At 46.2% G+C, this 19,557-nt stretch overlaps 1 protein-coding gene across 1 annotated transcript; it reads left to right on the top strand.

Moving 5' to 3' along the window:
- The first annotated feature begins 668 nt into the window (after positions 1–668).
- On the top strand, positions 669–18,597 carry LOC117897582 (neuroendocrine convertase 2). Its single transcript, XM_034806536.1, has 12 exons — positions 669–1,271; positions 12,201–12,308; positions 12,967–13,243; positions 13,326–13,363; positions 14,065–14,141; positions 14,655–14,743; positions 15,289–15,464; positions 15,536–15,849; positions 15,954–16,187; positions 16,255–16,419; positions 16,477–16,594; positions 16,656–18,597. Exons 1-12 carry the CDS (start codon positions 1,035–1,037, stop codon positions 16,815–16,817), a joined length of 1,995 nt encoding a protein of 664 aa, XP_034662427.1. The 5' UTR covers positions 669–1,034; the 3' UTR covers positions 16,818–18,597.
- Positions 18,598–19,557: the final 960 nt, after the last annotated feature.

Here is a 19,557-nt window from a genome sequence, read left to right as displayed (position 1 = left end):
AAAATATACTCCCAATCACAAAAGGCATACAAGTCGAGAAAGTTTGCTCCGGCTGCAGCTTAAAGGGGTTTTGTGCCGAGCAACACTTTATGAACCTATTTGGGCTAAGGTCAAAGTTGAAGCCCTTTCGCTAAAGTACTAGTACACTCGTAAGAGGGCCAGGCAATTGCGTACGAGGAGAGGCAGTCCCCGTCCTTTATGAATTGCCGCTGCAATGGAGCTGACAAAAGCCAAGTATGCTGCCATATGTTGACGGAGTGCAGCATAAACCAATGGCAGCCGAGCCACAAATCCGAGGCAATAACAGTTTTGGAAGTTTAGAACTCAGTGGGGCAGGGCAGTGATGGGGGATGGGGGATGGGGATGGGAATGTTTCGCTGCGGGTGGCCAAAATGGTGACGTCTACAAGCTACGAAAAATGCTGCAAAAGCAAAGGCAAAAGCCAGAATGGGAGGAGAGCCCAAAGCCAAAGCTAAAGCCCTGAAAAAAGCAGCTGAGCCAGAGCGGGACAGCAGCAGCGACGAATCGAAACGCGTTGAGTGGGCGCCGAGCGCCCACAGCGGGCGGGAGCCCGAGCTTTCTCAGGAGAGCTTTCCCCCAAGCTTTCTCTTGTGCTGGACATTCATAATGGCGTCTGCTCACGGCGCTGGCAAACAGTTTTCAGCGCGCAGCGCCCAAGTGAAGTTCGTGGCAGCGCACACAAATCTGCAGGAAGCAAAACCACCACCACCGCCGCACAACAACAACAACGACCATTCGCAGAGAAAGAGAGAGAGCCAACAAAATAGGAAAACAAATCCTCAACCACAACAAAGACAAAACTGATTTTCGGTGCATTGCTCCGCGATTCGCGTGGCATCAGGAATCCTCTTTCGTGTGCAGTGAAGCGCGGCCTTTAATTTCGACATTTACGAGCTACCCAGCCTACCACATTCCGCCCCCCCCAAAAACGACGACATCGAGCGCGTGCTGTTAGCGTTGCCCCATCGTCAGGAAACCATAGAGGAGAACAGACCGGGAGGATAACGCGTGAGATGTTCATTGCAGCAGCCGCCTGGAGCTGCACTGCTGCTTCATGGCGCCTGCTGAGCACCGGGCTGCTGGCCCTCTGCCTGCTCCAGCTGGCCGCTGAGACGGGTGCCGGATCGAGCAGCGGACTGGGCAATCAGGCCGTCTTCACCAGCTCGTTCCTGGTGCGCTTCCGGCGCAACGTTGACAATGACTTCGCCCACCAGGTGGCCGACAAATATGGCTTCGACAATCTCGGGCCGGTAAGTAAACCAACAATCAATCCCCAATGCCATTCCCATTCCCTGTGGATGGCACGGCAGTACACCTGCACTGCAGGCTCATTATTGTAGGTTCGGGGAGCCCGCAAGAGTGCGAAAAATCAATTATTTTATTGCCGTCGGCTTGGGCTTTCTGGGCCTGCTTCTGCTGCCAGCCCAAAAAGATGCCGAGGGCGATAGCGGACAACACGACATTGTGCTAACACAGTCAGCTGCAGTCAGTTGTCAGGCAACTGTCAAGCGGTAATTGTGACTACTTAGGTGTCACAGTGTGCGTGTGTGTGTGTATGCATGCTTCCTGTGTGTGGGTTGGGTGCCACAAAATAAGAATGCACTAAAAGAAAGGAAGCACTTTTATTTCGTTGTTAGAGCAAAGAAAGTATAAAATGCCATGGAAACGCTCGAACTTTGTTTTTTCACAGAATTTTTGTATACCACAAAATACCGAAAACACATAGAAATTTAATTTGCGGCTAAAACAATTGCCAAAAGGAGAGTTTCTTGAAGAAAGAACATTTCTGCAATGTTTTCCCTTGTGTTTACCAAAAAAGTTCAGACAAAAACAGTTTTTGGAAAGAAAAAGAAACAATTATTTTAACAGTCTGCAGAGTAGACTGGGGCAAAGGAGAACTGGAGACCCTTTTTTTCAGAGTGTAGTTTGTGTTTCACTTCCAGAGAAACAACCGCAAAAGTTTCCTGGCTTTGGCATTTACAAAACTTCCGACGGCCGAGAACAATTTCCACTGCATACCCGGCAGGCACAAATTGTGGCAGAAAATTCGCGTATTGCATGCTAACAAGCCATCGCATACGGGACAAGGTCGCCAGCACCACCTCCACACCACCTACATGATTACATATGAGAGAGCGAGCACTTTCACTCGCCTGCCGCCGAGTGGCAGACAGCATTTTAGGCACACCCCAGTGGGCCGAGACGGCGACGTAATGTGTCTACCGTTTCGAAACTCGTGTCCCCGTCAAGGTACTGCATAATAATACTCGAATGTTGCGGATGGGACCTGGCATTTGACAGCTATTACGCTCACTTGTTGCACACACTGGGCTGGGATCGGGCCATTACAGCTCCATGGAAAATGGGAAAATTAATAAGTGCGGGTGCCATTAATTAGGGCCGTCAAATAGCATTGCAATCCATCAGGGTCAGTGGGATGAGCTTGTATTAGGCAAGCTTTGAAGCCAATTACTTTTTTCTCCTACAAGTGCCCCGGCCCACGACCGACTGATTTATCGGAAAGTTGATACCAAGGCCAACACCTGAGAACCACTTGGTGCTGCGGGCATGATCCGCACCCTCCTTCGTACTCCGTACTCCCGGGCTATGTTCTCTATTATCCATTATCCATGCGGGAGTCGTCCTTGTTATCTCGGGACTTTATTGCGACATCGATGCTATTTGCAGTGGCGCAATCTCATCTGTGTCGCCCTTCCCGCACTCTAGCTGATTGCATGCCACGGTTGCCATGCCACTGCCACTCTCACTGCCACTGGGTGTGCATTGCAAAAGATAGCACAGAGTCCGGGGTCTGTGAAAAGCGAACCTTTCTGCCACTAATTGCGTGGAGATGTTATGCTGCCCACACCCATGCCTCGGCAAGCAGCCCTGCAACAACAGTGGCTACTGCAATTCGACTTTAATTAAACGCCTGCCCTGGCTTGGCTTGTCCTGGCTTGGCCTTAGCTCCCCATTCCAGCTAAGGAGGGACATTTAATTAAACTCGAGTTGAATTCTCGCTTATTCGTTTTATTTGTAAACTTTCAAATGCAGGGATTAATACTAGTTTATTTCAAGGAATTTAACATTCAAGCAGTCGGGCAAGTAGTAACAGAAAAGTAAACTCCCCCGAGAGACACGCACACATCATTGTCAGCAATCGGGATATGCACGTACTTGCAAAGGGACACACTCAGCGTTCCATCAATCATAATGTACTTGCCAGTGAATCAGAGATATACATTAACCCACACCATCAATCGTATTATAATCTAGAGCTAGAGGACAACCACCAGTTATACGGAAAACGTGTCCATCAATGGCTGAGTTAACTGATTTGGGTGGTACCTTTTTTAAAAATAGACCACAAATTTAATTACAAAATGCTGCTCGTTGGCTCGTTTGGGTTGCCTTTCGTTTTGGGCTTGGGCTTTAGATAATTGGCCAGCAACTCCCTCGACCCTTGTGTGGGCGGCGCGTGTAATAAAATTGCGGCACATGTAGCTGAATTGCAAGAAAAAAGGAAGAGGGAGGGGAAAGCCAAAAAAGCGAACCAAATCTGTTGCTCCTACGTCAAACGCTATCTACAAATACAAATCAAAATGTATCCTAAACAAAATGTTCGCTTTTCAAAGGCAAACACACGGCAGAGCGCAGCGCGGCAGACAGGAGGCAGGAACACGAAACACACTTCAGTTCTCATTCCAATCGATATTGCGTATACGCCGCTGAGTCTTATCTGAGTGTGTTTAGATTTTATTGCCTTTGATGTTACGACCTTATCGGCAGTAAAACGTTAGATTCCGTCAGCTATGCGATTGCCCTGCTGGTGCGAGCAGACGTAGTAGACCCACACAAATCCATATAAATCTCGATCTTCGATTAATGTAATTGCTGTCCGTCCGGCAATTTGAATAAGAGACGCGAGAATGAATGGAGCAGCAGAAAGCGAAAGTCAATTTCGTGCTTAGGCAAATACATATGCTCCCTGATTGCACGCCCCCAGAGGATTTGGCCATGATGATGGAGGATGGAGGATGTAGTCGGGTAATTTTATGCTCCATGCGCCTTAAAGTGATGGCGGACTGTTGCTTGTTTCCTTGTTGCCACAGCATCGGCTAATGCCTCAAAGCGACTCTTTGCCTTTGTGCTGCTTAAGAGTTTACCTACGACTTACTTTGTGGCATCGCTGAGCCTTTGAGCATGCACCATGTGCATACAGGAGACAGGCGACAGGACACAAAAGACGGGTGTTTGTCTGCGGCTCGGCGTGCGTAATAACTTTAAAAGCTAACACAAAACCCATCCACCTCGGGACACCTCTTGGCGGTTTGTAAGCCTCATGAGCCGCTTGTCGTCATTGCGGGGCTGTTGGGCAAATCCTAGCATAAAGCGTTAAGTCAAGACTTGCCTTGACGTGGCCACTGGCAACAGGGAGCAGGCAACAGGCAACAGGCGCTAGTTCTTGCACTCCATCCAGGCAGCTGGTTCTGCTGTTTGCCGAGCGGTGCTAAGCCCCAAGACTAACCCAGCAACAACTTGTCAGGTGAATATTTATGACAGGACCCTTCCTCTCTCCGATTGTCTCTCCCTCTGGCATTCAGTTGAATAGAAAGTATCTCCTCAGTGCAACTGTCTCTGAAATGTCAGCGCTCATCAAATATGCATAGCTTCGTATTGCACCGCAAGTTCTGCTCATAAATTATGCAAGACTGTTGTGACCTTATTAGCAGAGACGAGGACTCCGACTCCGACTCCGACTCGGACTCAAACTCGTCATCTTGCATGGATAACCACGAGCCAAAACCCCATTTTATTGGGGGACAGAAGCTTCGTGAAGACAAATGTTCCAATGACTCGGTGGCTTGACATTCGGGCATTCATCTCCGTTTTGCCGATCAACGTTCCGTCTTCGTTTGGCAGTGTTTTCCTTTCATTTATTATGCCAAATGAAAAACGAGTTTACAAACTCACTGTGGCCTGGCCACAGCTCGTTCAGAGGTTTGCAAATTAAAGGCACGGACATTTGTAACCCAGGGCGAGCATATGTTGGCAAATACAAGACAAACAAAAGAGGCGGCACACCCTCTCCCGCACGCAGATACCAGAGTATTTCTGGTGGACAAACAGAGACGCAGTTGGAGTTGAAGAAGGGAAAAAGGTCTACCCAGGAGAGGAGAGAGGGGTGGAGAAGGAGAACCCAAAGCCACAGGCACACAATGCCCCCACACACACACACAATGCTCTATCACGTAGACGCTGTGGTGTGTGTCCGGGACAAGCCAAGGCGCATTATTTATTTATTTTTAGCTCTGCGAAACTGCTCGACCATCTACTGCCGGACAAAGGCAGCCCCCTTGCTGCCATATGACACCAATTTTCTCACAGATGGAAGTCTTATGAGTGCGCGTATCAGCTGGCCTTGAATGCTCTTTCAATAGTTGCGCTAACAAGCGTAAATGTATCCAGGAGTAGAGCTTAATAGTCAGTGAGCTGGAAAATGCATACACATTTGTATGTGATATATCCTTAGAAAGTTACATTCAATTCTGTTCGAAATTGTTTAATGGAATAGGACTCAAATCATTGAAAGAACTTCTTCCATGTTCTACTCGATTGCCTTTAAAGGTAAAGCCATTTACCAAAATTTACTCGCATAATCGCTGCACCGCTTACCGACATATCAGTCTTGCTTTTTGTTTGAGATTTAATTCAATTTAGATCCCATTAAAAAGTTGATGTTTGCCCAATGTAACTCCACTCTCGGCACATTAACCTGCCTGCACCCGATAACTTTTCACTTTTCCATGAGTCAGCAACCGCAGTGGGGAACATTTGGCAAATATTTGCCAAGTTTCGTTTGCATTTTGGGATATATTAAATTACATTACGCAACCTTGTCCCTACCTCCCTCCCTTCCTGTTGAAATACAATTTCATAGAATGTGTTTTCAACTATAACTTTTGACACAAAGAGCTGGGAGTGGATTTCATTAAGCCCTAATGATAATTAGAAAGTTTTTGGGTTGCGTCTGGGTCTGGCCTGGCCGGCCACAAATAAATACTACTCATAAATTCCATTATTTTGCTGTCACAGCATTTGGGCTTTAACCAGTTTAGAGACCGGACAGGAGGAGCTCCTGTGTTGACGAGGTGTTTTCAGGGGCATTATTTTATTCGAGTTGCTATAAATAGACAAGCGGTAAACAAGCTCAGCTCGGATCAGCTCACATAATGGAACCAATGGACCGTACTCCACGAGAGGACTGCGGACAGGTGTGCTCCAGTGTGTCGCTTGGAGGTGTCGCTAATGCATGCTCGGGGCCCTCTGGCTGGGGTCAAACAAACCCGTCAGTCGACACCCACCAATGCTGACAGGCTGCCATTGCGGATAAACAATTTAATGTATCAACACTTGAGCTAAAGTTCTGTCAAATATTTTGGCCACGCAACGGCAATGGCAGAGGCAAAGAAAATACTTCAAATGCCATCAAATGCTGGCCAAAAGTGAGGCAACAGACAACACAAAAAATCAAAAGTGCCTCGTGCTGGTTCTAAATAATTAAAAAACTTTTTTAGTCTCCCACTCGTGGCTTTCAATCTCCCGCCCATCGCTGCCCTTCCCAAAATTTCTGCAGTTGATAAACGAGTATGTGAACCGCATTCTGTCATATATACACTTTGTGCAGAGCGGTTTGTAGACATTTTTTTGGCAAACATTTTCCATTTTGCGTGTGTCTTTTCGGGGAAAATGTCAAAGGGCATTGGGTAAAAGTTTTGTTTGCCATGCGGCAAATTTCATTTTGATAAAAATTAGATGAACATCTCGAAATTTCATTAGCAAACTGCCAGCTGGCGGAGTACAGTGCTGAGCCTGAGCCACAGCAAGGAATTACGGACTCCCTTTGTTTGCTTTTGCATAAATATCGCTCATACGCAGTCGCGCTGCCCCCGCGCCAGCATGTCAATGTCAAACAGTGCGCTAGATAATTATGTGGCTGGCGGCGGCGTAAAAGCTGTCTTTGTGCCAAATAGTAAAGCATCTTAGGGGCGATTATGAAGGGTCGGGTCACACTCTGCTTCCATTTATGCTCATGCACGTGGCCTTACATTTGACCCAGTTGCAAATTGCTGCCCGATGGCAGTCTAAACGCTTTTTAATTACGAATAATATAAGTTTCCCCAGCTGCAGTCGCAAGCCTTTACTTGCTGCAAAATTGAATACAGCAGGAAGCAAGCAGCCTTCTTGTTTTCCATGGATGGAAATGCAGGCGCTCCACCCACTGGCATAATTATTTTTAATTCAATTTTCACTTGAACAAACTCCAGATAGGGGAAACTTTTCCGCAACTTTTCCCATTGTGTGCGCACTGACAACACAGGTAGACAGGCTGCCTAACCTTCTGGGCTTCTGTCAGCTTCGGGGCTGCCTTCGTGGCCAACAAATCAGATGCCACAACGAGCGGCACATGCCAAAAGCCTCAATCAGAGCTTATTAGTTCGGTTTCGCGCAGCTGTTTGTCTTTGGTTCCTTCACCGCCATTGTCCTAGCCTCTCAGGCGCATCCTGTTGAATTATTCAGCAGCTCCCTACCCCTTGGCCCAGCACTCATTTGCATTTCTATCATTCGAGACAGTCGTCTAATTCCGAGGCTACAAAAATTTGCATGCCATTTATTGATGCCTTGGATTTGCTTTCTGCTCGGGTATTTATTTATTCCCATTGTTTTTCAGACGTTGTTTTGCATGGAAATCTGACAAAAGGAACTGTCAAGTGGCGGTGCCCTGAAGGGACTTTTCAGACAGATTTTCCTTGAGCCCTAAGCTACTGATTTGATTTCCATTGGATCAGCCAACCGACTCGTCAGTGGTGATAATTTATGCAAACACTATAAAGTCTGCTGCAATTTATTTGCGTACTGATTGATTGATTAATTGCATTCGATGGGGAAGGGTGCGGGCGGCGCTATCGGCCAGCGTGGACAATTTTTCTTAATTAGCGCCATTGCAGCGAGGTCCGGGAGTCCAGATACACGTACACATTTATCGCATTGTAACGCAGCGCGTATCTATATGATATGTGTATGGCAGAAGTTATTGGCGGCTAGTGCCACCAGAAAAAAAAGTTTACCAGCTACTGATAAAGTGTCTGCCACATAGACCTTGATAAAGTGCTGCTCATGCCAATGCCGCTGACGTCGAACCACTGAGCCACTGAGGCAGAAATTGATGAATGGTTTTCCCTTTTCGCTGTTCAATATTGGATGTGAATATAAATACGAGTGCGAGTATGCGGGCATGCAGGGATTGTGTAATATTATTTTGTATTGTGGCTTTTATGGAAATAAATGGTAGCCTACTTTTCAGTGAAAAGAGTGCACCCACACTCACTCCCTGATTGCCTGATTGATATCCTGGAAATGTACATACATATGTATGTATGTATGTACATATATTGCAATTCAAATTAGACATATAATTTTCTGTTTGAAAATTCCTTTTAACATCCCTTTGAGAGCATGCCCAGAGGCTCCTCCGGGCTGATGTGTGTGTGGAGTGCACAATTTCCACATTTATGAGCAGATTGCTTTTGCTCTATGGCATCCATGTGGAAGGGCAAATGTAGCACTTCGAATGCACTCTTGATATTTATTTTTAGATGGAATACTCCCACCTAAATAAAGTTCTTAGGCATTCCTTGTGTGGGTGAATCTCAAAAATAGTTGAAATTTTCGCAGAAATCTAACACCCGCAGCGCAAAAGCCGCAATTTCCTTGTAAATATTTCGATACTCTTTCTATGCTGGTGGAGGCTTAGGAATTCATTGCTATTTCTGGGAACAAAAGGCTAGTTGTGTTTTTGCAACTTGTTGAATGGCCGTCCAATAAGAATTCGATTAAGGCATACAATGGAGAGACAGATTTGAACGAGTTTAAGCTCTTTTTGTGTGTGCACAAGTCCCGAGCCCTTGGGCACACAATCACAATCGCCGCAGCATTGTTCTGTCGCGTGCACCCACTGAAAAATACTCGTGCCCCCATCGGATGTATAAATATATCCGTCTATATATAAACACATCCACGGACCCAGGGACATCCAACTATTGGAGCCTGTCAGTGTCATGTACAAGCGCTGCTGCTGTCGTTGCTGTTGCTGTCGTCGCTGCCGTTGCTGATGTTTTCGCGTTTAGTGCATTGTGCCACAATGTTTTCATTCATTCATTCACCTTCCATGAACCAGCACAACCGACCCGACGGGAACCGAACCGAACCCAAGTGGGAATCCATAAATTTCTGCTGCTGACAGGAGATGAAAGATGACGTGTCACAGCGGTGGCGGCTGTGGAGATGTATCCAGTGAACACCCACACAACGTCGAGGAGAGAGCATGTTCCTGTGATGTAACAACTCGGCCAACAGCTGGCTGGCACTTTCTTTGCATGCAAATGAAAGTCAAGTCTGCGATAGTGTTTGCTTGTGTGTGTGTACTTGTGTGTGTGTGTGTGTGTGTGTGTGTGTGTGTGTGTGTGTGTTTGTAGTGTTCCAATCAACAAGTGGCGTCGCTGGCAACGGCTTCTTGACGCTGCCTGATGATCATTAATAAAATTTGCTATTTAAATGCGGCAAGCAACTAATTATAGACACCATTTTGGCAGCACCGACTTAGTGGGGGGAAATGGCGCCGTATCCGACGTACCCGTCGGACCCGTCGTACCCGCCACATGAGCTGCTGTTGGCAAACTTTTTTGCTAAATGCGTGTGGGCGACGTTGAGCTTAAATAACTCACATAAGCAGACAGAAGCCAACGTTTTGCTGTGGCACAAAAAAGAACAGCTGCCACTTGCCACGCAGTGTCTGCTGCTGTTGCTGTTCAGCTTCTGGGATCACTCTGGCTGCTGGCTGCCATCCCCGTTATCACCCATTGCGACACATTATATTTATAATGGCGAATACACATTCATACTAACACAACGAGAGTACCAACACAGGCAGACACAATGGCAACAATATGGCTACATTAGAGACCGCTGAGCCTGGGCTGCCTGACTTTGCTGCCACATTCTTATTCGCATTATTTCTGTTTTGCTCGACCCACCAGTTTTTGTTCTCTGCTGTAATCTGTTTCCCAGCTCCATATGTTGTGCTCATGAAGAATAATCCAAAAATTATGCCACAGCCAGCGCTAAAAATACGTTGGCAATTTATCGGCATGTGGCCACCGTCGCTCAGATTAATTTACTTGTGTATGCAGAAAGTTCTCCAGCGCCCACTGTGCGTATGCGCAGTGTTTTCGTTATTTTCTTGGGCATTTCGCCTCGGCCGTTGCTCTATCTCCAGTCCATTCTTTTGTTCTTGTTCCTTTTGGATGAGTTACTTGGGAAGTCCATTAAACTTCGATGTTGGACGCGCAGCTGTCGCAGTACCCATTCAGTAATTTACGCTCAAATTAACAGAACATAAAAATAGGCAAGCTCCCGCTGCTGCTTCACTTCCCTCATTAAAGAGGAAAGCGGCTGGGGCTTCGGGCTTCGGGCTCCACGAATGGTGCGAGTGTCAAACTGTCAGTGGGCTCTGATTGACAACAGTCAACGGATTGATGGCCCTCGAGCTTCGTTTCGCGCCTTGCTTGTTGGCACTTGTCGCCTAAGTAAACCAAAAAGTGGTGGCTCCTTCTATTGATTTGCCACCCACTTGGTCTTGGCGCGTCTGCTGAATGGCAGTAAAATTGTCCTCTTCCGCACAATTTCTGAAATATTTGACAAACAGACTGAGCGCAGTTCTCGTTCGCTTGTTGATTTTACTCTTCTGCATCATTTTTAATTTTCCTTCTCAGAATTGCAATCCCCTTTTTAGCTCGAAGGCAAAAAGTGTTCGGAGTTAGTATGAAAACTGCTGGTCCGGGGTCATCGCTCAGCTTGTTAAAACCAGCGATAGCCGAGATGTAAAAGCATTCATCAGTCGGGCATATGCAAACTCTCTTTATTAATATTTAATCCCGCGAGGTGAGGCAGGGCGGGGCGTGGCTCGAGAATCCTTTAAAAGGCTGCGTGGGCACACTTTTGCATAAGCTCACGTTGATGGAATCCTGTCAGACAGTAGTCCATCCTGTGGTGGAGTTCAGTCAGTCAGGACATTCCTCATTCAGTCAGTCAGTGAGTCACTCAGTGGCTTGTCTTAGACAATTACCCGCGTGTGCTTAGCGGTCCTTCTGCTTCTCTTCTTCTACAGAGTTGGTTCAACAAAAGCCTTTCAAGTGCCAATCTACATAAATTCTGTTCTGGATTGGTTAATGAGTTGCGTCATAAGAATAGTCCAGGGACGAGGGACTAGTTCGAGTTACTGTTGCCAGGAAATTGATGGTATTGTCATCGCTGGGCGCATTAATGGATGCTTTATTGTCGCGAGTTTGTGAGAGTTAGGTATTAATGGCACTCAGTGCCACACAGCTGCTAATTAATCTCAGTATAAGCCTGAATTATGCAGCCAGCGCAAACTGACGGACAAAAGGGCAAAGTTAAACGACGCCCAGCAGCTGGGAAATGGCCATTCGAGTTTCCAATAGCAATCAGCCCCAAAAGAGCAACAGTTCCAAGGGCGGAGCACAGGCCCCCAGAACTATGGCACACAGAGAGAGCGAAAGCAAATCCCAAGGGTTTGTCCATATAGACTTTAGCTTGGGGCCAAGCGAAAGCGTGTGTGTGTGTGTCGAAGGCCATGGAACAGGCCCAGACCCAGGCACGTATCGTACTGAAACTGGAGATTCCTTTCACTGAAATTGCACTAGGGCAAAACGGAAAATTACTGGGCTCTGGCACTGCCTCGAGGAGCGAGGAGCGAGGAGCCTGCCCAGCGTCGGGCACTCAATTTACCAAAGCCAACTAATGATGAAGATGCGGCAGATGCTGGGCTTGCTGCTGCTGCTGCTGCTGCTCTGTCGGATCATGATTATGACTGGCAATTTAGAGCACAATTATGGACATGCACCCACGCAGGATACATATGTGGCTGTCAATGTGTGTGTTTATCGAGTGGCGGGGGAGTAGCTCCAGCTAAACTCAATTAGAGCGCAATTAAGGGTCACGCTTCTAGGCGTAAAACAAGCTGAGAATTAATGTGTTTTCCTCAATTAAAATGCTTTGGGGTCTAATGTAACGCTACTTTGTATCTGGATTCATTACAGCTGGTCGGCGCCGACGGACACGAGTATCATTTCAAGCACCGGACCCTGCCGCACGCCCGCTCCAGACGCAGTTTGACGCACACGCGTGCCATCAAGAGCCACCCCTCGGTAAGTCGATTTCCTGCAGCATGAAAACTAAGTATGTATGTATATATGTGTGTGTGTACAGCCAATCTACTTGACATACTTATTGTCAGCGGTGGGTTGAACATGACAGCCGTAGTGGGTCATAAAAAGGTGTCCAACGCCAACATCATTGTGTCCTGCCAAATGCCAGAGTTAAGCCAGAGCTACGTTTCATTTCCTGCTAGAGATGCTTCCCAAAATAGTCCACCTGCCATTACATGGCACGAACACTCCACACCGCTTCAATTGCCATTTTCACAGTGTCCGTCCGAACTGCAGGGCGGAACATCGATTGCGTTGCTTTGAAATGGGACGTGCGTCCGTTTGCTTTGGGTGGAACGTGCCATTGGGCCATCGACGATAATTAGAATGCAGAATGCAAATGCAAAATGCCGAGGGCAAACAGAGCGTGACAGAGGTAACAGGTTACAACGGGCAGGACAGTATGGAAATTGGCAAAGCAAACTGGGTCGTAGCGGCAGCTGCCAGAATGCCAGCAAAAGTTTACAAGTTCGACAGGCATTCAGGCATAACAATCACCCATATGGCCCTGCTTTTGATGTGATGTGTATCGGAATGGGCTGCTGATTGCTGACGTTTCGTTCTTCCATTCTTCCGTTTTTCCATTCTGATGCCACAGGTACACACGGCTGTGCAACAGCCCGGATTCAAGCGCGTCAAGCGGGGGCTGCGACCGGCAGTGCCTGCCATTCATGGCATGAAATTCGATTTGAAGCAGGGGGAGGCCAGCGCCAACCGCATCGATGAGGAGCCCACGGACCCCTACTTTCCCATGCAGTGGTACCTGAAGAACACCGGCCAGAACGGGGGCAAGGTGCGACTCGATCTGAATGTGCAGGCGGCCTGGGCCCAGGGCATAACCGGCAAGAATGTGACCACGGCAATCATGGATGATGGTGCGTACTCCTCGAATGTGCAAATAAAAATTACCTTTACAGCTCCAAATAAATTCAATTTTATCGTATCCCATTCCTGCAGGCGTGGACTATATGCATCCGGACCTCAAATTTAATTATGTGAGTACGAAAAACACACAAACACAACACGGGAGTTTCATGAATATTTCGTTTCTTTATGACTGGTCGGTCATGAGGTCGGTCGTGGTCGGTGCACTCTCTCCGTCTCGCTCATTCCCATTCATTTTGAAATCGGATGTCACGGTCAGATGGCCACTTTTAAAGCGACATTCATGCTGGTGATGAGCTACGCTCCGGGTTTTAATTAAATTTCGGTTTGCTGAGAGATTCAATTAAAGCCATGTGGCAGTTGCAGCTGCAACTAAAGCTGTAGCTTTGTCTGTGTGGAAATCAATACTCAAACGAGCGGCGTGCAGTCCACCAGGATGGCTTGCAGAAGAATAATTGCGTCACCCAATCGAGTGTAAAGCAAACAATCCAACTTTTAAACAGCTCCACAAAAGACTTTCTCCGAAGCCCTAATAAAGGTGCACGCAAAGTTTGCAGCAAATTGAAGCTGAAAGTTGAAACTTTCCGTCATTAAAACTTTCCAACCTGTACTTACCGTCAAAGTATCTGCTCCGGCCTGTATCCTTCGTACCTTTAAGCCATACCCAGCCAAATGGAATAATTTAAATAAATTTAGCGACTGACTTAATCGACTGTTACATCAAAATGCACTTACCCCACACAGATACACGGCATACAGACACTTACACATGTTAGATGCTCATTTTCCCTCGTCTTATTTTGCCTTTCAGAATGCCGAGGCCAGCTATGACTTCAGCAGCAATGATCCCTTCCCCTATCCCCGCTACACTGACGACTGGTTCAACAGGTAAGTGGGAGGAGCAAAGGCAATGTGGAGTACCCTTGTCAGACACACACGAAATAACATAGGCAGAATTCTGTTGATATATTCTGGCATTCCAAGAAGCCAGGAGAAATGTACACAAATATTTACGCAATCCGTTGCTCAATGGCAGATATTTCAATTGCATTCTCGAGTTGCACTCTCTGCTTTAATTGGCTTAAACGGCAGCAGCAAAGTGAAAGTGGAACACTCATAGTTGTGTAATTGAGAGCAATAAAGCGTACATGAGAGAACTACTATCCATTGGATGCACTTGTCGATTCTACGTAGATAATAAAGTGTTTAATTGTAATCAAGTTAGCAGCAACCAACCCACAGACTCCTCCGATATCAGAGAACAGTTCTCTGGCTTCGTTTGGCTGTTCAATCCCGGCTATTATGTTTATTGCATAATGAATAGAGAGGGCTTTTTATTAAGCTTCTTACCACGTAAATACGTAAATGTGTAACCCCTTGTTTGTGTTTCTGTATCTGCAGTCATGGAACCCGTTGTGCCGGCGAGGTGGCTGCTGCCAGAGATAATGGAATTTGCGGTGTCGGCGTTGCTTATGACAGCAAAATCGCAGGTAAGTGGCTTTTCACAGATGCCAAAGGATTAATACTCTGACATTGCCTGCCCCCGAAAGTTTTTTCGCGCTTGATAAATCGCATTACGCATACGAGTATGCCGCGTAATTCTCGGCTAGAGTTGAGGGTAAATCAATTTACGGCCGCAGCTGCGGATACAATCTTTTTGGGGGTGAAAGTTAATGGATCGCATGTCGTCATTGAAAATTGAGCTTCAGAAATGATTTCGCATAAACTTGGGTCACATGGGGACGAGGCATGCACTAACACCCCAAGGACGAGGCGGCGGCAACAAGTGTGGATATAAATCCGGCCGAATTATCTGTCATTTTTATAACCCAAGTGGGAAAAATCATGTGAAAAATCGTGGAATCGTGTGCTCTGGGCCTGTTTCTGTTGCACTGCAACTTTTACGATTGTCATAAAGCTGCGAGTGAAAGTGCCGAGTGCCGAGTGTCGAGTGCCGGGTGGTGGGGCATCATATAAATATTGATTTATAATTTCCGCCATTAGAATTAATGCATACTTATCGCATTCGCCGCAGGCATACGCATGCTGGATCAGCCGTATATGACGGATCTAATCGAGGCCAACTCCATGGGCCATGAGCCACACAAAATCCACATATACAGCGCCTCCTGGGGCCCCACGGACGATGGCAAGACGGTGGATGGTCCCCGGAATGCCACCATGAGAGCGATTGTCCAAGGCGTCAATGAGGTATGCCATTTGCGAATAATGCTCCAATCCAATCCCCAGTCATTAGTGCTAATCTTTGCCACCACCCGCAGGGTCGAAATGGTCTGGGCAACATCTATGTCTGGGCATCGGGCGATGGTGGCGAGGAGGACGACTGCAACTGTGACGGCTATGCCGCCTCAATGTGGACAATTTCCATTAACAGTGCCATTAACGACGGCCAGAACGCTCACTACGACGAGAGCTGCAGCTCCACGCTGGCATCCACGTTCAGCAACGGTGCCAAGGACCCCAACACGGGCGTTGCCACCACTGACCTGTACGGCAAGTGCACGACCACTCACTCGGGCACCAGTGCGGCGGCGCCCGAAGCAGCGGGTGTCTTTGCTTTGGCCTTGGAGGCAAAGTGAGTAGTCCCCACTCTTTGCAACATTATGAATTTATGCTAATCCAACCCGACTCGCCTCGACTCCATTTCGCAATCTGAACCTACGTCCCACGTCCACACAGCCCACAACTCACTTGGCGCGACATCCAGCATCTGACGGTGCTGACATCGAAGCGCAACTCTCTGTTCGATGCCAAGAACCGCTTCCACTGGACAATGAACGGCGTGGGTCTGGAGTTCAACCACCTCTTCGGGTTCGGAGTGCTCGATGCTGGTGCCATGGTGACGCTCTCCAAGCAATGGCATGCCGTGCCACCGCGTTACCACTGCGAGGCGGGCGCGATAACCCAATCGCAGTGAGTTTTCCCTATCTTTGCGTGGATTAGGTCAGCCTGTACCCATCTATCTCTCTGTCTCTTTTAGGGCTATTATCATGGGTCGCTCACTGTTCTGGGACATTAAGACCGATGCCTGCAAGGGCACTGACACAGAGGTCAACTATCTGGAGCACGTTCAGGCGGTGATCTCGGCGAATTCTTCGCGACGCGGCGACCTGGAGCTCTTCCTCACATCCCCCATGGGCACCAAGTGAGTAATCTAACCTGAATCACTGTTACAAGGAGGTTCACCTTATTTCATTCACAGATCCATGATCCTGTCGCGTCGCGCCAACGATGATGACCATCGCGATGGCTTCACCAAATGGCCCTTCATGACTACCCACTCGTGGGGCGAGTATCCGCAGGGAACCTGGAAACTGGAGGTGATATATGAGCCATTTCGACGATAGATTACATTATCTAATCAAATCCATTCCCCCGCAGGCACGTTTCAATTCACCTCAAACCCGTCACGGTAATCTGCTGGAATGGTCTCTCGTTCTGCATGGCACCAAGGAGGCGCCATACCGCACTCTGCACCCATCCTCGCCGCACTCCAAGCTGGCCATCGTGAAGAAGGCCCACGAGGACAAGAAGATGAAGTAGGGCGTGGCTGGTTCTCCAACCGGCAGGTCCGTAGCGATGACCATTAGGCAGCTTGGCGTTTCATCAACGAGTGCAGAGAGAGGGGAAGAGAGAGGTAGAGCTAGAGGGAGAGAGGTTCAATAAAAGTGCTGGCTGTGTTTTATTTTGGTATAGGATTGATTGAGATTAAACTATTGATTTCTTTTGCGTATCTCTAATTTGATTTTGACTTCAAACTCTGGCAGTTCTCGTGCTTTTGCTTTGCTGAACTGAAAGTTCATGTTTCAGTCCGAACTTCCGTCTTTAATGTTTTAATTTTTTTATGTTGTTTGATTGCTTTAAACTTCTCTGTCTATCCTTCATTTATGGAACTTGCAAAGCGCACAGTAGAAAATCTATTAAATATACTAAGCTCGAGCAGAAGATCAGAGCAAGACTCCTTATTGAATATCAGAGAGAGAGAGAGAGAGAGAAGCCACAATGAGAAACAGGTATAGCAGTATATAATATATTCGTATATATATAGCTGAGAGAGGTAGTAGTAGGAGGAGTAGAACGAGTACATAGCATAATAAAACGAAACGAAAACCCTATGTAAATGTGTAATATCTATATGTATACATACCCTAAACTAATTCTAGCTGTGTCCTATGCTGTTAGAATCCTTCCTATATATTTATCTAGTATGAAATACGTGTGTTTACACATATTTTAAAGCTACGTATTTTGTTTTTCCATAAAGTATATGAATATATATACACATATAGCTACACACGCATATACATATTTACCTAAAGATCTAACTAAATCTTAGCTAAAACATACAATGTTAGTCCCAGTAATCGCCAGCAGAACAAGTTTGTTGCCGCTTCGGTTCGATTCGGTTTCGACTTCGATTCGGTTGCAACTTCCATGCCGGATGATTCTGATTTCCTTTCGAAGCTCGTACGTGTGAGATGCATTTACATACATAGTTTTCCTTTCAGTTTCTTTCGGGGGCCAAAACCAAACCAAACCAAAACCAAAACAAGCATACATAATGATATAATATTACGAGTAAAGAATTAACAACACGATAAACGATAAAACGATAATGAGATCACAAAACGATTGTAACGTTAAACGGAGCGATGGTTATGTTTGAGACATACACAGGCAGAGAAGAGAGGTGTTAAAGTACAAGTTCAGAACAGAGTGTTTAGCATGTAACAGATACAGATAAAGATAAAGATAACGATAACGATAAAGATTGTTTTACCTAGTCTAATAACTAAACGACAGCGCATTGTTAAAGTTTATGGAGAATGTGCCGTGGAATGGATACAAAATATATAGATATTTATACAACAGCATACACATACTTTATGAGTACGTACATGTGTAATTATTAATCGATAAACCATATGTGCAGGTTTGGACAGAAACATTATATACATACACCAAATATATAGCTAAACATGCATAAATATATGATCCATATATATATATATACCACAAGAATAAATGCAAGCAGTATCATATGTGGCTGTTAAGTTGATCTTTGATGTTGTAGAGACAAAAACCCAAATGCGGTACTCACCCACAGATACAAACCCAAAACATTCAGTCATAGATAAAGATGTGTACTAGATGATAGATGTTTAACACACAGAAACACACAGAGAAAACACCGATATTTGGGTACATATTTTATGATTTTCCATAGCGTTCAATATGATTTCCCTTCTCTGTTCGGTTTTACCATTTCCATGTAATTGCACAGGAAGATCATTTAAGTTTGTAAATAAAAGTTAAAAACGGATTGAAATGTTTTTTGAATTGGATCTAAAAATAACTTGAGAGCATTTAGATATGTGAATGGAGACTTAAGATATCCTTGCCAGCAATTGTGTAAGCTTCAAAGCTTTACACTTTTACACAAGTATTTTTTCTCCAAACAAACTCTACAAAAAGTTTATGGTAAGCTTTTGCGGTGCTTTGAACAGTTAAATTGCTGACTGCCAAGTCCCGGGTTCGAGAGAAAGCACCAGAACCTACTTGCAGAAGTGCTTTTCAAGCGATTTCCTGCACCTCCGAAAAAGCTTTCGGTATAGTGAAAAAGGCGCTCTCGAGCCCAGCCAGTGGATAACCTTTATATACATTTCCTTAATATTATCAACATCAATTAATTATGCAGCTCTATTTTGCCACGTCCCGGACACGCTTTCAAAATATAATTAATGAAAGCCAATTAATATGCCAGAACAAGCATGTGATAAAGGCAGCAGGATGTGTGCGTGGGAGGGAGGCCAATGGGATTACTATTGCTATCAGTGGCACTGTGCTGTGGCTACTGTTGGGGTCTCGAACAAGTGTCCGGTATATGGATACCATAATTAAGGACATGACGCAATATGCAAGCGTATCTGGCTATTGATCGTGACAGCCATTCATTTCTGTTTATGGCTGGCCCAATAATTGATTCCACGCTGGATATTCTATGGATTTTCTATGTTCTACACACAAAAGTCTGTCTAAATTTAGAACCTTATGCAAAAAGAACAACAGAACAGTTTCAGCTGTTGACACAACTAATTGCGCTATATCCTGGCAGTCATTTGCGGGCGTGTCCCGCCAACTTCTTGTCCTTTTCCTTTTTTCGCTGTAGCCGGAAATATTTATTAACTAGAAATTGCACAGCACAATGGCAACAAGCAGGCGCACAGGCCGACAACAGGAAGGAAGGAAATGAGCAAACATATGACGCACCCCCCGACGCACC

Source organism: Drosophila subobscura, chromosome O (assembly GCF_008121235.1).
Source record: "Drosophila subobscura isolate 14011-0131.10 chromosome O, UCBerk_Dsub_1.0, whole genome shotgun sequence".
Classification (NCBI taxonomy): Eukaryota; Metazoa; Arthropoda; class Insecta; order Diptera; family Drosophilidae; genus Drosophila; species Drosophila subobscura.
Note: the sequence above shows the minus strand (reverse complement) of the source record. Positions and strands in the feature narration are given on the sequence as shown.

What these genes read in the sequence shown, in the direction of transcription:
- LOC117897582 (XM_034806536.1), top strand. Translation starts at nt 1,035, where the DNA reads ATGTTCATTGCAGCAGCCGCCTGGAGCTGCACTGCTGCTTCATGGCGC. An exon ending in CACGGCAATCATGGATGATG is followed by an intron (nt 13,244 to 13,325) that starts GTGCGTACTCCT and finishes CCATTCCTGCAG; the next exon opens with GCGTGGACTATATGCATCCG. An exon ending in GGCGCGATAACCCAATCGCA is followed by an intron (nt 16,188 to 16,254) that starts GTGAGTTTTCCC and finishes TGTCTCTTTTAG; the next exon opens with GGCTATTATCATGGGTCGCT.